Genomic DNA, 21,315 nt, shown 5'->3' on the forward strand with positions numbered 1-21,315 from the left:
CCAGAATATGATGAACTTTACTTCCCAAACCCTTCAGTCATCAAACCAAGTTTTACATCCTTTGACAATTTTTTGGTGATATCGCCTTCTAATGGAAATGCACCTGATGAGGCATCGATTTATGTAGACTTTTAACACAAGTTTTATAATCAAATCTTTTGTTACTAGAGAGGTATGGTCAGATTGGTTCTTTTCATATTCTAAGGACAAGCTTAGAATTATGTAGATGCTGTGATTGCCTGATGTTTCCTCACCTAGATGTTTTGACATCTTTTAGAACAGATACCATGGTTACCTTACATGTCTTTACTTCTTCTGGTGCAGATGTTCACTAAGTGCAAGTTGACAATCATGTTCAACAGCGTGAAAAACTTGTGGGTGTCTACACCTTTCAGTAGCAAACATATTAAATCAAATTCCTGAAGGGCTTCTTCATTCCCTCATGTTGGATCAACTTAAGGAACTTCTAGAGACCATTCCTTGAAGTTGATGATTCTCTTGAGTATTTAAATGGATACATTAAGTTTAGAAAGGGGCTCTCATTTTCTAAAAGTCCAATTGCTCCAGGTTGTTGGTTAGAGTTGTAGATTCTGACATATCACCATTAGATAGTGTTGTTTTTTGGTTCTTCTTCAAGAGGGCCTTGAGGTGTGGGTGCAACACTTGTTTCTGATGGGTTGAACCGGGGTTGCCAATGCCTATTGAGCAGAGGTTTCTGGAATAAAAAATCTTGCTTGGTTTCATGCCAGAACTCTTTATGCAAGGTTTTTCTTTTTAGGACAGTTTTCATTGTTTGAACAGATGCTCTCTTGGGTCCTTCTCCAAGGACTTCATATACTGTATTCCTTGGGATCAATGAAACCAGTTTCTCTTTTGCTCAGTCCTCCTAATATTTTCCATTTTCAGGGTTTAGTTACATCGATATCCCCCACATGGCACTAAACCCTGGTATCACAGTCTCCTGCAAACTTGCCATTCACTTTTGATGATTCTTTTGGTTTTTTCAGGATCACCTTTAGTTTTTCAAAGGATGCTTAGCTTCAAAGTCCAGTGTTCTGGAATTTACAGATACTTTTGAAAGTACAGTGGTTCGGAGAATGCTTGACTGATGATAACATAATATTTGTCCTTCTAAAGACAGTACCATTCAGTTGTTAATCTTCCTGGAATTCATTGAAGATTCTGAGGCCATGGAACTTATAGAAGCCTTATGTGTAGAGTTGCCTTTAAGCTCTCTTTATGACAGTTCCTGGAATTTCAACCTTTCAACATCTTCAGGTTTAAACTCTTTTCCTCTTTATTTGAGTTCTGGAAAGACTATTGAATTAAATGATTGTCCAGACAAAACTTTCTTCCATGAAATGCCTTCTTAGTCAAGTTTAAAAGCACTAATCCTAGTTTTATTTTACTCAATAGTATTACTATTTAAGATCAAAATTCCTCTGGTTTTTCAGGATTACCTTTAGTTTTTCATAGGACCCTTAGCTTTGAAGTCCTGTGTTTTGGAATTAACAGATACTTTTGAAAGTACAATGGTTTGGAGAATGCTGAGAATGCTTGAATGATGATCATAACATAATATTTGTCCTTCTGATTAAGACAGTACCATTCGGTTGTTAACCTTTCTGGAATTCATTGAAGATTCTGAGGCTATGGAAGTTATAGAGGCCTTATGTGTAGAGTTGCCTATAAGCTCTCTTTATGACAGTTCCTGGAATTTCAGCTTTTTAACATCGTCAGGTTTAAACTCTTTTCCTTTTTTTTTTTGAGATCTGGAAAGACTATTGAATTAAATGATCGTCCAGACAAAAGTTTTTTCCATGACATCCCTATCTTTCTCCCCTATCCCTGGGGATGGGGAGAAAGAATACTTCCCACTCATTCCTCACATGTTGTAGAAGGCAACTAAAGGGGACGGGAGCAGGGGGCTAGAAACCCTCCCTGACTTGTATTTTAACTTTCTAAACGGGGAAACAGAAGAAGGAGTCATGCGGGGAGTGCTCATCCTCCTTGAAGGCTCAGATTGGGGTGTCTGAATGTGTGTGGATGTAACCAAGATGAGAAAAAAGGAGAGATAGCTAGTACATTTGAGGATAGGAACATGGATGTTTTGGCTCTTAATGAAACAAAGCTCAAGGGTAAAGGGGAAGAGTGGTTTTGGAATGTCTTGGGAGTAAAGTCAGGGGTTAGTGAGAGGACAAGAGCAAGGGAAGGAGTAGCACTACTCCTGAAACAGGAGTGGTGGAAGTATGTGATATAGAGTGTAAGAAACTAAACTTTAGATTGATATGGGTAAAACTGAAAGTGGATGGAGAGAGATGGGTGATTATTGGTGCATATGCACCTGGGTATGAGAAGAAAGATCATGAGAGGCAAGTGTTTCGGGAGCAGCTGAGTGAGTGTGTTAGTAGTTTTGATGCATGAGACCGGGTTATAGTGATGGGTGATTTGAATGCAAAGGTGAGTAATGTGGCAGTTGAGGGAATAATTGGTGTACATGGGGTGTTCAGTGTTGTAAATGGAAATAGTGAAGAGCTTGTAGATTTATGTGCTGAAAAAGGACGTGATTGGGAATATCTGGTTTAAAAAGAGAGGTATACATAAGTATACGTATGTGAATAGGACAGATGGCCAGAGAGCGTTATTGGATTATGTGTTAATTGATAGGTGCGTGAAAGAGAGGCTTTTGGATGTTAATGTGCTGAGAGGTGTAACTGGAGGGATGTCTGATCATTATCTTGTGGAGGCGAAGGTGAAGATTTGTAGAGGTTTTCAGAAAAGAAGAGAGAATGTTGGGGTGAAGAGATTGGTGAGAGTAAGTGAGCTTGGGAAGGAGACTTGTGTGAGGAAGTACCAGGAGAGACTGAGTACAGAATGGAAAAAGGTGAGAAGAAAGGAGGTAAGGGGAGTGGGGGAGGAATGGGATGTATTTAGGGAAGCAGTGATAGCTTGCGCGAAAGATGCTTGTGGCATGAGAAGCGTGGATTTGGTAAACAGAGAAGAGGTAGTAAAAGCTTTGAGGAGGATGAAAGCCGGCAAGGCAGCGGGTTTGGATGGTATTGCAGTGGAATTTATTAAAAAAGGGGGTGACTGTATTGTTGACTGGTTGGTAAGGATATTCAATGTATGTATGACTCATGGTGAGGTACCTGAGGACTGGCGGAATGCTTGCATAGTGCCATTGAACAAAGGCAAAGGGGATAAGAGTGAGTGCTCAAAATACAGAGGTATAAGTTTGTTGAGTATTTCTGGAAAATTAAATGGGAGGGTATTGATTGAGAGGGTGAAGGCATGTACAGAGCATCAGATTTAGGAAGAGCATTGTGGTTTCAGAAGTGGTAGAGGATGTGTGGATCAGATGTTTGCTTTGAGGAATGTATGTGAGAAATACTTAGAAAAGCAAATGGATTTGTATGTAGCATTTATGGATCTGGAGAAGGCATATGATAGAGTTGATAGAGATGGTCTGTGGAAGGTATTAAGAATATATGGTGTGGGAGGTAAGTTGTTAGAAGCAGTGAAAAGTCTTTATCGAGGATGTAAGGCATGTGTACATGTAGGAAGAGAGGAAGTGATTGGTTCTCAGTGATTGTTGGTTTGTGGCAGGGGTGTGTGATGTCTCCATGGTTGTTTAATTTGTTTATGGATAGAGTTGTTACGGAGGTGAATGCAAGAGTCTTGGAAAGAGGGGCAAGTATGCAGTCAGTTGTGGATGAGAGAGCTTGGGAAGTGAGTCAGTTGTTGTTCGCTGATGATACAGCGCTGGTGGCTGATTCGTGTAAGAGACTGCAGAAGCTGGTGACTGAGTTTGGTAAAGTGTGTGAAAGAAGAAAGCTGAGAGTAAATGTGAATAAGAGCAAGGTTATTAGGTACAGAAGGGTTGAGGGACAAGGCAATTGGGAGGTAAGTTTGAATGGAGAAAAACTGGAGGAAGTGAAGTGTTTTAGATATCTGGGAGTGGATTTGGCAGCAGATGGAACCATGGAAGCGAAAGTGAATCATAGGGTGGGGGAGGGGGCGAAAGTTCTGGGAGCGTTGAAAAATGTGTGGAAGCCGAAGAAGGTTATCTTGGAAAGCAAAAATGGGTATGTTTGAGGGAATAGTGGTTCCATCAATGTTATATGGTTGCGAGGCATGGGCTATAGATAGAGTTGTGTGGAGGAGGGTGGATGTGCTTGAAGTGAGATGTTTGAGGACAATATGTGGTGTGAGGTGGTTTGATTGAGTAAGTAATGAAAGGGTAAGAGAGATGTGTGGTAATAAAGAGAGTGTGGTTGGGAGAGCAGAAGAGGGTGTTTTGAATTGGTTTGGTCACATGGAGAGAATGAGTGAGGAAAGATTGACCAAGAGGATATATGTGTCGGAGATGGAGGGAACGAGGAGAAGTGGGAGACCAAATTGGAGATGGAAGGATGGAGTGAAGGGGATTTTGAGTGATTGGGGCCTGAACATGCAGGAGGGTGAAAGGCATGCATGGATTAGAGTGAATTGGAACAATGTGGTATACCGAGGTCGATGTGCTGTCAATGGATTGAACCAGGACATGTGACGCGTCTGGGGCAAACCATGGAAAGTTCTATTGGGCCTGGATGTGGAAAGGGAGCTGTGGTTTTGATGCATTATACATGACAGCTAGAGACTGAGTGTGAATGAATGTGGCCTTTGTTGTCTTGTTGAAGTGCTACTTCGCCCACATGTGTATATATGTATTTGTCTGTGTGTGTGTATATATATGTATACGTTGAGATGTATAGGTATGTATATGTGCGTGTGTGGATGTGTATCTATATACATGTGTATGTGGGTGGGTTGGGCCATTCTTTCATTTGATTCCTTGCGTTACCTCACTAACACGGGAGACAGCGACAAAGTATATAGATAATAAATAAAATAAATCCCTTCTTAGTCAAGTCTAAAACCACTGATCCTAGTTTTATTTTACTCAATAGTATTACTATTTAAGATCAAAAGTCTTCTGGTTTTTCAGGATTACCTTTAGTTTTTCATAGGACCCCTAGTTTCAAAGTCCTGTGTTCTGGAATTTACAGATACTTTTGAAAGTACAGTGGTTCGGAGAATGCTTGAGTGATGATCATAACATGATATTTGTCTTTCTACTCAAGATAGTACCATTCGGTTGTTAACCTTTCTGGAATTCATTGAAGATTCTAAGGCCATGGAAGTTACAGAAGCCTTATGTGTTGAGTTGCCTTTAAGCTCTCTTTGTGACAGTTCCTGGAATTTCAACCTTTCAACGTCTTCAGGTTTATACTCTTTTCCTTTTTATATGAGCTCTGGAAAGACTGTTGAATTAGATGATCGTCCAGACAAAACTTTTTTTATTGACATCCCTTCTTAGTCAAGTTTAAAACCACTGATCCTAGTTTTGTTTTACGCTGTGGTATTACTATTTAAGATCAAAATTCTTCTGGTTTTTCAGTATTACCTATAGTTTTTCATAGGACCCTTATCTTCAAAGTCCTGTGTTCTGGAATTTAGAGATACTTTTGAAAGTACCGTGGTTTGGAGAATGCTTGAGTGATGATCATAACATAATATTTGTCCTACTCAAGACAGTACCATTCGGTTGTTAACCTTTCTGGAATTCATTGAAGATTCTGAGGCCATGGAAGTTATAGAAGCCTTATGTGTAGAGAGGCCTTTAAGCTCTCTTTATGACAGTTCCTGGAATTTCAACCTTTCAACGTCTTCAGGTTTATACTCTTTTCCTTTATATATGAGCTCTGGAAAGACTGTTGAATTAGATGATCATCCAGACAAAACTTTTTTTATTGACATCCCTTCTTAGTCAAGTTTAAAACCACTGATCCTAGTTTTGTTTTACTCAGTAGTATTACTATTTAAGATCAAAATTCTTCTGTTTTTTCAGGATTACCTTTAGTTTTTCATAAGACCCCTAGTTTCAAAGTCCTGTGTTTTGGAATTTACAGATACTTTTGAAAGTACAGTGGTTCAGAGAATGCTTGAGTGATGATCATAACATGATATTTGTCCTTCTACTCAAGACAGTACCATTCGGTTGTTAACCTTTCTGGAATTCATTGAAGATTCTGAGGCCATGGAAGTTACAGAAGCCTTATGTGTTGAGTTGCCTTTAAGCTCTCTTTGTGACAGTTCCTGGAATTTCAACCTTTCAGTATCTTCAGGTTTAAACTCCTTTCCTTTTTATTTGAGTTCTGGAAAGACTATTGAATTAAATGTTCCATGACATCCCTTCTTAGTCAAGTTTAAAACCACTGATCCTAGTTTTATCTTAGTCAATAGTATTACTATTTAAGATCAAAATGGTTCCATTTTCATTCTTGGCAAGTTTGTTCAAGGAAACTTTATGACATGCCCACTCAAATTTTTTTGAGATCTTCTGGAACTCAAGTGGGATTTTTTAGGGAATATTTTTCTCCTCCTGGAGCAGAAACTAGCCATGCTGGTTCAACCAAGGATTTACACAAGAGCACATAATGTATAGGAAGTAGTATCTACCATAGCCTTACTCAAAAAACCTGTGTGGCTCTATAGTTATTCTCCTACCACAGAGTTATTATTGGTACACCTTTGATTGCCAATTTAAGAATTGTATACCTTTTTATTTGTAATATGATGTGAAAACATTTTTTTAACACTCTTCCTTCATGGGATATATTATGTGTGCTTGCAAGGCATATCATGAAGAGAGAAATGTGGGTTTTGAATAATGAAAAACCTTTTCTCTCCAGGATGGAGCCCTGCAAGTAGGTTTTCTTGTTCTTATTTCCTAAGCTGACCTCTTCTATTTATCTAGTTATATCTATGATGCCTCTACTGTCCCAGAACTCCCCTCAAGGGGATGGCCATGGCAAAAGAGTCTCCAGAATTAGTAAACTCCAGTGCCACTTCTTTTTCAAAGAACCTTTTGTATATGGTATTTTATGGCCTCCTTAGGATTGTGCTGCTGTCCAGGAAATGTTAGTGCTTTGGCTTTGGAGAGGGAAAGAAAAAGTGAGGTAAGTTTTGGGTAGTCATATATTGATTGAGAGAACAAAATCTGTGGTTGAGTAAAGGTTTCAGTGATTTTAATAGTGTGAGTTTTCATCCCCAATTTGCTGAGATCAGAAAGAAATCCTGACATGATATTCCTAAGCAATATCTTAGAAATTGCACAGCACTTCCTCAGACAACAAAAGGTTTTTTAGTCTTCAGATCCCACCTCTTTTGCCTTCTTTTAGTTTTTTCAGAGGTATTTCATGATACTGTCTTTTATTTCACAGAATCCAAAAGATGAACAGTGGAACAGAGCAATGGATTACATTGGTGCAGTTTCGGAGCTGAATTACCTTAGTCAGATTGTAATAATGCTGTATGAAGACCCCACGAAGGATCCAACCTCAGAAAGCAGGTCAGTTGTGTAATGTACATAAAAGCTGCAAATTTCGCTGTTGTAATAGCATCTGACATTTGAATGGTGAAAACAAATTGCAAGCAATTCCTCCCTTTTTAAGTGCATCCTAACTACTTGAATATTCTAGTAGGTATCTCATGAAGACATTATAAGTATTATTAGTATCTCCCATATATTCTCTCATGTATGTTCCTTCACTGTACAGTCTTTGCAAAAAAAAAAAAAAAGAAAAAAGAAATCAATGATAACCATAGACCTCCTTTTCATGGTTTCCCATGAGTACTTCACATGCATGCCTTTCACCCTCCTGTGTTTTCAGGCCTCTGTCACTCAAAAATCTTTTCACTCAATCCTTCCATCTCCAATTTGTATCCTCCTTTTCCTTGTACCTTCACTTTTAACAGATATATCCTCTTTCCCAACCTCTCCTCACTCATTCTCTCCATATGTCCAAACTATTTTAGGACACTCTCTCCAGGTCTCTCAACCATATTCTTCTTATTGCTACACATCTTTCTTACCCATCTTATTACTTGCTCGATCAAACCACCTTGCACTGCTTATTGTTTTCAGACATTTCATTTCCACCGCATCTACCCTTTGCTTCCTTACAACATTGTTGGCACTTCTATGCCTTCAAACATACACAGAGAATGAAGAGAGCAAAGAAAAAAAAAAAAGTGGAGACACCACACTTGGCATGAGGATGGAGTAACCCCACTAAGAACAGCAGAGAGGGTAGGAATGTTAGACAATAGTAATGTCAGACTGAATATAATGTATTCAAATGTTGCTGGATTAATAGATAGTGGTAAAGCATTAGAGTTCTAGGATCATATGAGGAAAGTGCTCCTTATATTATTACCAAAGAGATAAGCTCCTACCTGTTCTGCCTAGAGGGGTACATGAAAGCGTGAAAGGGAAGAGAGGATAGAGGAGGGGGGAGGATTAACACTCTTAAAATCAGACGGGAGCTTCCTGCTAGTCAATCCCTGTGTGTGCCAGGCTGACTGTTTGCAGTCATAATACTGAGGCAAGAGCTGCATCATGTTGATTGAGTGCTTCCTGTGCCTAGGTGTGAAGTGTGTGAATGTTTCTACTTAAGACAAAAAGACGTGTGTCTCATATTATGTGATGCCTGCCCTCTAGTGAATGGACTGTAGAAACTGTGTGTGTGAATGCGCTGGGTAAAAGGAGCTATTTTAAAGTTAAGGGATGAAATTAAACACCAGGATTAAAACTACTTATATTACAAGAAACAAAGAAAAATACAAAAGAATCTCATTACTTGGGCACAAATATTTACATTAACACATAACAGCCAAGGTAAAATTTCAAACCAAATCTCTTTCCTTTACAACAACTGGATTGTAGATACATGACACAAAGTACATTTCATCAGTGGGTAATTCTATAAGACAAGTTACATTATGCTGCTACACTCGGACCCAAAATGACATAGTCCAACACTGTGTAGTTGAGTGTGGCACTGCGTCACTTGGTGCGAACACAGTGATCATAGTGGCTTCAGGGTTGAGACAAATGGAAACCCATTTTAGTTGCTGGGCTTATGATGGCTGAAGGAATCATGGCAAAGCAGTTGTCAGGGGCTTTTACTGAAGGGGGAGACAGCCAGGAGCAGCCAACCCTGCCCTGACCTGTCTCATCTCAAATGCAATTTGGAGAAATGACCTCATACAATTAGTCCTGATTGGTCAAAGCCTGATTGTCATGCCTTCATCCCAACTGTGATTGGAGGATGGTGGCCCTTCGTGTCACTCATGATTGGCTGGAGGCCTAAGGTCCATTCCTCATATTACCTAAGGCTTGGCCCTGCATCTCGTTGGTGAGACAATGATACTCGGGAGGCGACCTTTCCCAGGCATGACTCCTTGGCTGACCCCATCCGTTTGGCATCACAGGAGAGGAAAAATGACAGGCCTATATGCCGGGCATGACTTGAGTGACTATACGGCGAGGGGTGTGAAATCCCAGCTGAGATACCGGAGGCCCTGCTGGGAAAGTCGGCATGGGAACAGCCAAGGAACCTGTTGAGATCCTGGGTCACCACACTGCCCTAAACCTATAACATAGACACATGGAACACACAGGTTTGTAACAATATGTAACATATTATGTTATTTGACATCTGCTCTTACCAGTGTATGGGGTGTAGTTGCTGAGTGTATACAAGAGTAATGCCCCCTCCCATGACCCTTGGAAATTTAAGGCATACTCTGACTACACTATATTGTGTGACTCTGCCACCAGTGAGAGGAAGGGTTCAAGGGTTAGTGCATTGGCCTCCTCCCAGTACCCCAGCTAACTCAAGGATTATCCCATCCTCTACCCTTGGGGCCAAGGTAGTAGGTTGTTGACAACAGCTGCCCAGGGTGGTACTACTGTCTTTACTGAGGAGCATTAAAGTGGTGCCTGAAACCATCTTACACTCTTCATGTCAGGATTACTGGTCTTACTTTGCCTCATCAAAACAGGACTACCGGGTTAGTCCTACCATCTTCTTACAAGCCCCATACACCTACTCAAACCTTGCTTATTATTATTACTCTTTTCACATCAGTACATTTGTCAACTCCTGTCCACTCAAAGACTTATAAGTATCATTATAACAGTCCATCAAATCTATGGCCCTAGTCCCTAGCATCAAGGGATGCTAAGAATCTCTGGGTTTCTGCCTGACTCTGCTGCCAATGAGAGGGAGGGCTCTCTGTTAGACCTTCCTCTTTTTCGATTCACTATACCCATATTTATGGTCTCAGTAGTTACCTATCCTCAGTTGAACAACATCTGTCCAGTACCTCTCCTAATATCTTGCTTCTGTCTGTGACACATTTATCTAATGATGTACTCACTAGTCCCTTTTTCATATCCAACTATAACCTCTACTCATGATTCTGGTTCATTGATGGTGTTTGTGCTTATTCCAACATCAACACACCTGTTGCATGGCTCAATGACCCTGAGTCTCTAAACTTTGATGTAAACTTTGATGTTATGTGGCTCAAGGTCTGTCTTTTTACTCCCAAACTCTTCCTCTGTTTCACCTATTGCTTTTTCATAATTCTACAAATTTTGTATCCATCTTCAACCCTCTAAACTCCTTCCATGAGACTATGACATCCTTTCACCTGCAAGCAGAGATCCTCTTCCTCAGTGAGATCAGTGTTCTCTATAGGGAATGGTTGAATTCCTCCCATACGGATGGTGGAGAGAGTGAGGCCCCTCACATTCTCCATTCTCAGTGATTTAGAGCAAATTATCTCCCACCCTACCCATATGCCTGACTGTTGTGACTTCTCTTGTGATGTTCTGGATTTGTTTTTCACCTCTAGTCCATCCTGCTGTAAGTGTACAGTCTTGCCTTCAATTGGTTCATCTGCTCATGCTCTCATAAAAGTGTCTGTTCTAACACCTTCCCCTCCAGCAGCCCCTTCTAAGCATAGATACTGGCACCTCAACAAAGCTGACTGGAATAACTTACATAACTCCTTTTCTGACTCTCTTGAGTAAATTACTGTCTCTTATGTGGTGATGCTTCTGTCTCTGCCAGATGCATAGCAGAGGTTATTCTTGTAGGAATGGAAGCATTAATCTCCACTTCCTCCAAGACAACCTCTTCATCCAATCCATGGTTCAGCCATTCCTGCAAGGGATCAGGCATATTGGGCTTGGAAAACTCTCCTCCCTCAGGCTCCCATTCAGGTTTTATTACTGCCCGTAATCACTGCAAGCACATTATCCATTAGGTGAAGTGTTCTTTTAACCAAAGGAAGTGTGATAACCTCTCATCGTCATCCACTGATAGGTCATTTTTGTCTTTAGTTAAGGGCATCCTTAACAACTTCAGTTCTTTTAACTTTCCTTCACTTTTCCATTCTGATAGTACTGTAGCTGTGTCTACTGTAGACAAAGCAACTCTCTTTGGTTCCCATTTCTCCTCTAACTCCACCTTAGATGATGCTAACATGGATTCATTCCTCCACATCTTTGTGAAAACTACTACCACTTAATTTACTATTACTCCTTTCTAAAATGTCTGAGTTAAGCATATCTAAGAAATCCATATAATGATTTGGTATTTCATATATTGTTTGCATGAGGCAGAGTCGTTATACTGTACACTTCAACATTGTAATGCCAGTAAGTGAATAATGAAAAATTAACACCTCTACAGCTACTTGCAAACTTTTTAAGAATGAGATCCCTCATATGGGATATTTGTAGCCATCTCCCAGAGGCAGAGTGTCCCATATATGGAGTATCAGTAGCTAGTAGGTTAAAGATGGGAGGGAAGGGAACTATAAGTTAAAATATGACTACATGAAGTGCGAGACTGATTTTATTTTGACTCCCCACCCTTTGCCCCATTTACTCCCTATTTAGCTAAAACCTTGAATTTCATGATTTGAAAACGGGAGATTGTGTTTTAATGATAATTTTGTTTTACAGATTTCATGTAGAGCTTCACTTTAGTCCTGGAGTAAATTGTTGTGTTCACAAGAACTTACCACCTGGACCTGGATTTAGACCAAAGAGCCGAAATGAACCTGTAAGTGTTTGTCATTTCTAACCTTTACTTTGTAAGGTGAATAGTGTCGATCCTCTTTTTTTTCGAATAAAGGATTGAAGCTGTTGACTTTTCGTTTTGGTATGTTGTTTTCTTACATTGATTTGAATATAGCAGATGCTTCATATTGCTATTCAATTAACCTTACAAAACAGTAGCATATTTTTGCATCACTAGTATGTGATTACAATAGGTAGAGACTTTTCCACTTATGTTGCCCTGTTTCCTAACATTGTTTATATGTGTCATAACTCCTTTGCATGCATGTACGCACTTTTGTGCATGCCTTTGTGTCCAGCATTATGGAATATGAAAGATTTCAGTTGACCAAAATTTTAGGAGATGTAAGCTTTATTTAGTAGCCTAATAGTTGTTTCGCATAGATTTTCACCTTCTTTGCTGTATAGATAATCATGTCTGATTTTTTTCTCTTTGCATATAATGTATCCATAATCACAGTAATCGTGTTTGTGAGCTCAATGACAGGCTATGAATATTTGCTCTGTATTTTGCCAAGGTAAGGGTTTCCCTTACCATTCATGAGGGATATGTCCCTTGGAAACTTTATGAATGACAAAATTGCGAACATAAAGGTCCCATGTCATTGGAAAATAGGGGATATTTAGGGACAGAAGGCTGCTGAACGACCCCTACGTGTTTGTTTATATACTTCTTAGTCTAAAGAATGTTGGTGATCTGAGGCTTAAACTTTAGCTTTTTTTTCAGGTTTTTATAAAACTACTGAGAAAGTATATAAATGAGTAATACTCCTCAATAAAGGCAGTAGTTTCCAGCCTGAGTAGACTTTACTGTGTTGCAATACAGCTTGGGTTGAAGAGAGGGTGGTCTTGGGTCATCAGAGTCATCAGAAGGTAGCAGCATCATCACACTCTTTGGAGAAATGGGTTACTTAATGACTTAATGTAATCTTGGCTGAGTGTGAGCTTGAATGATTGACAGAGCTTTTAATTTTATCCATGCACCTTCTAATTAACCATGTGCTAAGGCTGTCTTACTGTGCTCCAGTTTCTGAAGTACTTCTCGCTCTCTTTCAAGGGTTAACATAATCATTGGCTTTTTCATATATACATAGAAGCAGTTATTGAACAGTTGTGGAATTCCACCTCACTGGCCAAGAGAATGAATCATGACTGCAAGTATCATGTAGTTTCACACATCGAAGACCATTTGATAACTTGTTAAGTGGTTATGTCTCCCATGATTCACTGAGATGCCCACAAGAGTGGAAGAAACAAGATGACTTAATTGGAATGTTAACCAATGCTGTTTTTCATTATTTTTCATAGATACTTACTTGATTATCCATTTTTTTTTTTACCAGATACAATACTGTACAAAAAGATTTTCTTATTTTGATAGTTTGAGCATTTTTGTATGTTTCTTTGCCTTCTGGCCTCTATACCCCATTTAACATTTAGCCATATGTTGCATGTTAATGCATCTCTTGTAAACGTGCCTCTACATTTCATAATCATTGTTAATGCATGACTTGCTGATGCTACATTTTCATAACTTCTATCTAGCATCAGTCCATCCTGTGAGTTATGAGATCTTTAGGGGTTAGGAGCCTCCAGTCCTATTCTAATGAGATTTACATCTGTCATCTTTGGCAAACCACCCAAACAACAATTGCAGTAGTAGCTTGACTTACAACTTCCCTTCAGTCAGCAGCCACTATCCAGTAGTAATGTCATCATCCCACCGTTGATATGCTGCAGAGGTCGCCATCTCAAAATTTTCTGAATCTGAAGCATGTCAGACATATCCTGATAACTTCATTGTGTTTTAGACACTGTTTGACTAGGGTCATATACTGTTGGACTGTTTGTTCTTAGATTTGTGTTGCAGTACTGCTTGGCAGGGGCTTTATACCATTGGGATGGATTTGAGGTGTGTATCTTAGGAAAATAGTTGAAAAAGTTATCCTGTTGTTTGTTATTTGAGGGTCCCTGTCAGTGTAGCTCAAAGCCCAAACAAATTATCAAGCAAGGAATTCTTTGGTTCCACGAGTGATTGGTTGAACCAAGGAATACTTTGCTAGTCACTGGTGAGCAGTTTATATTTTTTGTTATCATTATTATCATACTTGATCGCCATTTTCTGTGCCAGTGAAGTAGCGCCAGGAAACATACAAAGAAAGACCCACCCACTCACGTGCACACATATATACATATACGCCCATACACATACATTTACATATTCACATATATGTACATATACATACACATACACAGCCATGTACATATAAACACATGTACATATTCATACTTGCTTGCCTTCATCCATTCCTGGCACCACCCAGCCACTCAGGAAACAGCATTGCCATCCTTTGCATCAGCAAGGTAGTGCCAGGAAAAGTGACTAAAAAGGCCACATTAATTCACACTCAGTCTCTATCTGTCATGTGTAATGCACCAAAACCACAGCTCCCTATTCACATCCAGGCCCCACAGACCTTTCCATGGTTTACCCCAAACGTTTCACATGCCATGGTTCAGTCCACTGACAGCAAGTCGACCCCAGTATACCTCATTGGTCCAATTCGCTCATTTTCTTGCATGCCTCTCATCCTCCTGCATGTTCAGGTCCCGATTGCTCAAAATCCTTTTCACTCCACCCTTCCACCTCCAGTTTGGTCTCCCACTTCTCCTTGTTCCCTCCACCTCTAACGTCAACCTTTCCTCACTCATTCTCTCCATATGTCCAAACCATTTCAACACACCCTCTTCTGCTTTCTCAACTACACTTTTTATCACCACACATCTCTCCTTTCATTACTTAATCAAACCATCTTACACCACATATTTTCTTCAAATATTTCACTTCTAACACATCCACCCTCCTCTGCACAACCTTTTCTACAGCCCATGCTTCACAACCATATAATATTGTTGAAACTACTGTTCCTTCAAACACCCATTTTCGCTTGCCAAGATAGCTTTTTCTCTTACCACACATTCTTCATCGCTCACAGAACCTTTGGCCCCTCCCCCACCCTATGACTAACTTCCACTTCCATGGTTCCATTCACCGCTAAGTCCACTCACAGGTATCTAAGACGCTTCACTTCCTCCAATTTTTCTTCATGGAAACTCACATCCCAACTAACTTGTCCCTCAACCCTGCTGAGCCTAATAACCTTGCTCTTATTCGCATTTACTCTCAACTTTCTCCTTATACACACTTTTCTGAACCATGGCTATATCATTGGTGAACAACTGACTAGGCCCCATCATCCCCATCAGACTGTGTACTTGCCCGTCTCTCCAAAACTCTTGCATTAACCTCTCTAATCTAACCACCCCATCCATAAACAAGTTAAACAACCATGGGGACATTGCATACCCCTGCCACAGACTGACCTTCACTGGGAACCAGCCACTCTCCTCATTCTGCTTGTACTCATACCTTACACCCTTGATAAAAACGTTTCACTGCTCAACGTATACTCTTAAGACCTTCCACAAAGCATCTCTTTCCACCCTGTTATATGCCTTCTCCAGATCCATAAATGCCACATACAGATCCATCTTTTTTTCGAAGTATTTCTCACACACATTCTTCAAAGCAAACACCTGATCCACACATCCCTGTTACTGCTCATCCCCATTTTAATGCTCTGTACATCCCTTCACCCTCTCAACCAATACCCTCCTATACAATTTCCCTGGAATACTCAATAAATTTATGCCTCTGTAGTTTGAGCACTCACCTTTATCTCCTTTGCCTTTGTATGGTGGCACTAAACAATGCATTCCATCAATCCTTAGGCACTTCATCATGATTCATATATACAATGAGTATCCTTACCAAGCAATCAACAACACAATTGCCCCCTTTCTCAATAAATTCAACAGGAATACCATCCAAACCTGCCACCTTGCCAGATTTCATCTTCTGCAAGGCTCTCACAACTCTACTCTCTTAACCAAACCATTCCTCGTGACCCTCTCACTTCGCACACCACTCCAACCAAAACACCCTACGTCTACCTCTCTATCATCAAACACAGTCAACAATCCTTCAAAATACTCACTCCGTATCCTCCTCATTTCATCACTACCTGTTATCACTTCCCCCCCTTGCCCCCTTCACCGATGTTCCTATTTGTTATCTTGTCTTTCATATGTTATTTACCTCCTTCCAAAACATCTTTTTATCCTCCCTAAAGTTTAATGACACTTTCTCATCCCAACTCTTATTTGCCTTTTTTTTCAACCCTTGCACCTTCCTCTTGACCCCCCTGCTGCTTTCTTTTACACATTTCCCAGTCGTTTGCACTCCTTCCTTGTAAGTATTGTCCAAACGCCTCTCTTTTCTCTTTCACTAGATTTTGCATCTATCTTTCCTAAACACTAATTGATTGTAACAGGTTCAAGATGACCACTTTCAGTGTCTGCTGGATCATACAATTAAATAACTGGACTATCATCCTAGACTTCAAAGATGCCTACTGGTTCATTATGATACACCCCAGAATGAGGATGTTTTTGGCATTTGAAATTGGTACACAGACTTGGAAGTTCACGGTGATTTCATTTTGTTTATGCAAAGCAACACAATTTTTCCAGTTTTTTTTTTCCTAAACTGATGTCCTTTGAAGCAATAGTTTTGCTGTACCTCAATGATTTTTTGGTGATTTCAGAGGCAAATGCACCAGACAAGGGCTTCAAAGTCCTAATCACCTTTTGGGATTAAGTGGGTGTTATCAGCCTGGATAAGTTCCATTTAATTGCTAGTCAAAACTTTACAAGGCAAGCATTAGATTGAAATGTTCAAACTGGCATCCTTCTTCCTTCCTGGGACAATCTAGGGACTACACAATTGCTGTGTTTGCTCCATAGTCCCAGACATTAGTGCCTTGACATAAACTAGAACTGCTTTTTGAGAAATTCAATTTTGAAGGCTTGTGCAACATGGTGAGCTGCTGGCTGTAGGGTTACCTTCTGGGTAAACTTTTTTTTTTCTGCAGGAAGTTCAGTCTTTTAAGGGTACTTCACTGGGAACTTCTTAGGTCTTTATATTGGTAGATTGAAGTAGAGAACCTCCGAAAACCCAAGCCATGCTTGGAGACCTCCAGTGACTTCTTCAGTGGTTTGGACAGACACATAGATTCAAGGTCAAGGCTCTCTCTTTGGATTGGTTGTATTGAAATCAGATTTATCCATTTCCCCTAGCACAGCTTCTGAGAAAAGTTTTTCTCTTCTAATTGGGTTTCAGGGGTTAGTAATGCTAGGAGCCCCAAAGTGGGACATAAAACTTTGATGCCATAGACTTCTTCAGCTATGCTGTATTCCTCACTTTATACCTCAGGTTCTTTTACAGGATCCCAGCTTTTTGTCATATTTTCTGAAATGGTTTTACTAATGTGTGGTTTCTCAAACGCTTCTTGAGGGAGAGGTTTGATGAATACCTAACAGATGACCATTTATGTAACACTGGTCCTTCTACTCAAGATAATCTTGAAAGCCTATTGATCCTTTGTTAAAGAATCCTATGTCATAAACATGGCTGAAACTTCATGTTTGGAACTCTTCTTAAGGTATTTTCTCAACAGAAGTTTAGCAAATAATAGTGTTGCCTCATGTAAGATTACTTCTGAGGAACTTATGTCCCAGGCTTTTGGTACCAATGTGTTGGGCCCTGTTTGAGATAAACTTATCCAATCTTTCTTTCTGAGGATAATTGCAGCTTCTCCATTTAACACAAGTAGATGCCTTCTGGAGTTTATATAGTTTACATCTTACAGTTTGTCTGACAATTTAGCTTTTGAATTTCTTTATGTTAAAACTTTTTATCTCATAGCCTAGGACTCTAGAAGGAGAAATAGTGATTTACAGAGGTTTCTTGTCTTCTGCAGTTTATCATCCATAATTTCAAATATTTACTCTCAAGATAATGGATACCAGTTTACCAATTTTGAGTATTGGCAGTATTTTTCTCTACCTGTCAGGTGAGTATTGTTGTTGCTAGGGGCACTTTTTAGTTTTGTCTCCAGCAGAAATTATTGGTGACACTCCCTCCCAAAAACCTGTTCGTATCTCACAGAAATATGTTATACTGTATTTATGTCCTATACAGTCTGCACAGAAAGCAGAGGCACACGTGGAAAAAATAAATCTTTTATTGTTCGGTTGAAAAAATGAAGGAAAAAACACTTACCCCTTCCATTAGAATTTTGTTACATTCCCCTGGCACTTCAGGCAGTCCTGAAGCCTTCAAGGAATGCTGTCAACTTGGTTTTGGAGGAGTTCAGGTGATGAAGCCCAATGGGCTGTTAACATGAGGATTGCTTTAGGGAAATGTGTGAGTTGGTAATTTGAGAACTGGTCCAGGGAAGTATGTGTGCTGGTCACTTGAGAACTGATCGAGGGAAATGTGTGGGCTGGTGACTTGAAGGCCTCTATAATGGCTGCTTCTAACTATGGGATGGGTGGGGTATTATAGTCACATAAGTAGCACTTGAGAATAAACCAGAGATGCTCATTTGGATTGAGATCTAGGCTGCTACCCAGCAAAATCACTAAAGTGAGACCCTTCACAATCTTTTAACCATTGGGTCACACTTTTGGTGGTGTGACAAGGGAAACCATCTAACACATAGATCTTGGCTTGGGCTTTATCAGATGAATCAAGTAAAATGTCACTCAGCAGGTCCAAATAATTGTACTGATTCATCATGACATTATGACATTTTAGGAAGAGTTACTAGCTCCTCAACTCTGGTATAACTGAAACATTTCTAAATTGATAGTGATACTTGGTGTTTTACAGTCTTAACTCTGTACTGAAGGAGGTGTAGGTCTGAATGAGACAGCCTGTACACCCTCCCTCCACCACTACAAGTCATGGTAAAAGTAGCCTCACCTGACTACAGAAAACTCCTCCATGTTTCTAAATTCCAAACACTGTACATTTTGCAAAACTTAACTCTGTTCTCCTTTCACCATACCACGAAGAGTGGTGTCTTATGGGCTTGGTAGCTCTTGAATTCCAGGTCATCACAGGAAATCTGCACATACCTCAGTGTGAGACATGGCTGACGAGAAGCAGGTCTTTTCCTTCACTTCTCTGATTGTGAATGCAGGGCTGGTCTTAACCTGGTAAGAAATCTTTTTAAGGGTCTTTGGAGATACAGGTTGTACCTCTTTAATCCAGCAACCTTGGAACCTGGTCATTGCTGGACCACAGAAAATGCCAGAAATCGAAAACTGACCCTTAAGTCATACACAGTTGACTATCCAGTCTCATAGTAGCCGCACAAAGTCTTTACAGAAGTTCCATTATCTAATTTTTCAATAATTTCACTAATTTTTCAATAATTTCTCCTATTCAAGCATAGATAATGATTTATGTTTATGCATATTAGCACAAGCACCACTTGGTCTCTTAGATGACAGACCTCCAGACTAATAAATAATTGTGGCAGATCCAAAATGTGCTGGGCCATGGGAGTTGCCAGAACAAAGAGCACTGGATTAGAGAGGTACAACCTGTTGTGATTTTTGCCTGCCAGACATGGGGAGAAGAGCTAGTAGTGCATCCTCCCCAATCTCCTTGTACCACTTCACCAATCTCTGTACACTACACATGGACATGCCTGTCTGGGACACAATATCCTTTAATTCATGCTTTTCTTGGAATGAGGCTATCACTGCTGCTACTTTTCCTTAGTATTGATTACCAGAAGCATCTCTGGTGGCCACAATGGCATGGTCAGCTACTACAGCAAAGAAATGGCCATGTGCCTCTCACAAAACTTAACTTATTCCCTCACTTCTGCCAGATGTGCACTGGTGATTTCCTGTAATGTGTGCTGAGTTGACAAGTGTTTCAACATTTCTGCCAAGCAATAGAATATTTTGCATTCAGAGAAGCCCATGAAGGCACATGAAGTGCTTTTGGTGGAAAGTATAGTCATCAGCCCCTTATGCCTCTTCTTTCCATGCAGACTGTGCATGATTACATAATGAATACAAGGAGAGTAATCTGAATTATTGAACTAGAAAGCAAGTGGATATCCACCACTTGCTGTAGATAAAACCCATAAGTATGCCAAAATGTACCGAAAGAGCACTCATTATGCCAAGAAAATTATTAAATCTGTTTAGATGAGCTGGTAGGACAATATTTGATGTAAAATATTATAAGGCTCATAGCCAGACAAAGAAAATTTTTAATCATTTTGCCCAGTTGCTCTCACCAGATCAATCCTATGACCAATGAAGTTTGTTATGAATACCAAAATAGTCAAGTACACTGAATAAGCAATTTCTTTTTTATGAAATGAAAGAACATAATATAAGAATAATGAAACATCCAAGAAACAGTTGATATAATCAGCTTAACAAGGAAAAAATATAATAAACTTTTGGTGGGAACATATTGATAAGATATGAATGTGGTGAAAATAGGGTGACCATCACTTAAAATTAGCTGAAGCATACCTGTATAACACAGTTTGTACCATCCAATTTGCCGAAGATGTATTCAAATGAGCTGATAGAACAATGTTTGATATGAAATAAGTTAAAGTTTTGTAGCTAAAGAAGCAAATTGATTTGCCCGCATGCTCTCCCTGGAATGGTCTCCCAAATTGAAATGTCATAATTACCGAAATAATAGAATGAAAAACAATAGTTTTTAAGAAATTGAAAATAATGATAATGATAATGATAATATCACAGTGTATACGATCCAACTTGCCTAAGATGTATTCAAATGAGGTGGTAGAACAGTGTTTGATATGAAATAAGATAAATTTTGTGACTAAAGAAGAAAATTACTTTATTTGCTCTCATACTCTTTCTGGAATGGTCCCCAAATTGAAATAAATCTTAATTACCAAAATGATAGAATGAAAAACAATAGTTTTTGAGAAATTGAAAATGACAATAATGATGATAATGATAATAATGGTTGTAATAGGATAGGGGAGAAATAATACTTCCCACGCATTTCCCACGTGTCGTAGAAGGCGACTAAAGAGGAGGGAGTGGGGGGCTAGACACCCTCCCCTCCTTGTATTTTAACTTTCTAAAAGGAGGGTTTTCAGAAAAGAAGAGAGAATGTTGGGGTGAGGAGAGTGGTGAGAGTAAGTGAGCTTGGGAAGGAGACTTGTGTGAGGAAGTACCAGGAGAGACTGAGTACAGAATGGAAAAAGGTGAGAAGAAAGGAGGTAAGGGGAGTGGGGGAGGAATGGGATGTATTTAGGGAAGCAGTAATGGCTTGCGCAAAAGATACTTGTGGCATGAGAAGCATGGGAGGTGGGTTGATTAGAAAAGGTAGTGAGTGGTGGGATGAAGAAGTA

At 39.7% G+C, this 21,315-nt stretch overlaps 1 protein-coding gene across 1 annotated transcript in view; it reads left to right on the forward strand.

Moving 5' to 3' along the window:
* Positions 1 to 21,315, forward strand: part of LOC139754592 (inositol hexakisphosphate and diphosphoinositol-pentakisphosphate kinase-like) — a 264,046-nt gene that overhangs the window by 46,583 nt on the left and 196,148 nt on the right. The window contains exons 4-5 of the mRNA XM_071671998.1: positions 7,266 to 7,393; positions 11,867 to 11,966. Coding sequence (XP_071528099.1) covers positions 7,266 to 7,393; positions 11,867 to 11,966 — 228 coding nt within the window. The remainder of the gene's footprint in view (positions 1 to 7,265; positions 7,394 to 11,866; positions 11,967 to 21,315) is intronic.

The sequence above is a fragment of the Panulirus ornatus genome, chromosome 17 (genome assembly GCF_036320965.1).
Source record: "Panulirus ornatus isolate Po-2019 chromosome 17, ASM3632096v1, whole genome shotgun sequence".
Taxonomy (NCBI): Eukaryota; Metazoa; Arthropoda; class Malacostraca; order Decapoda; family Palinuridae; genus Panulirus; species Panulirus ornatus.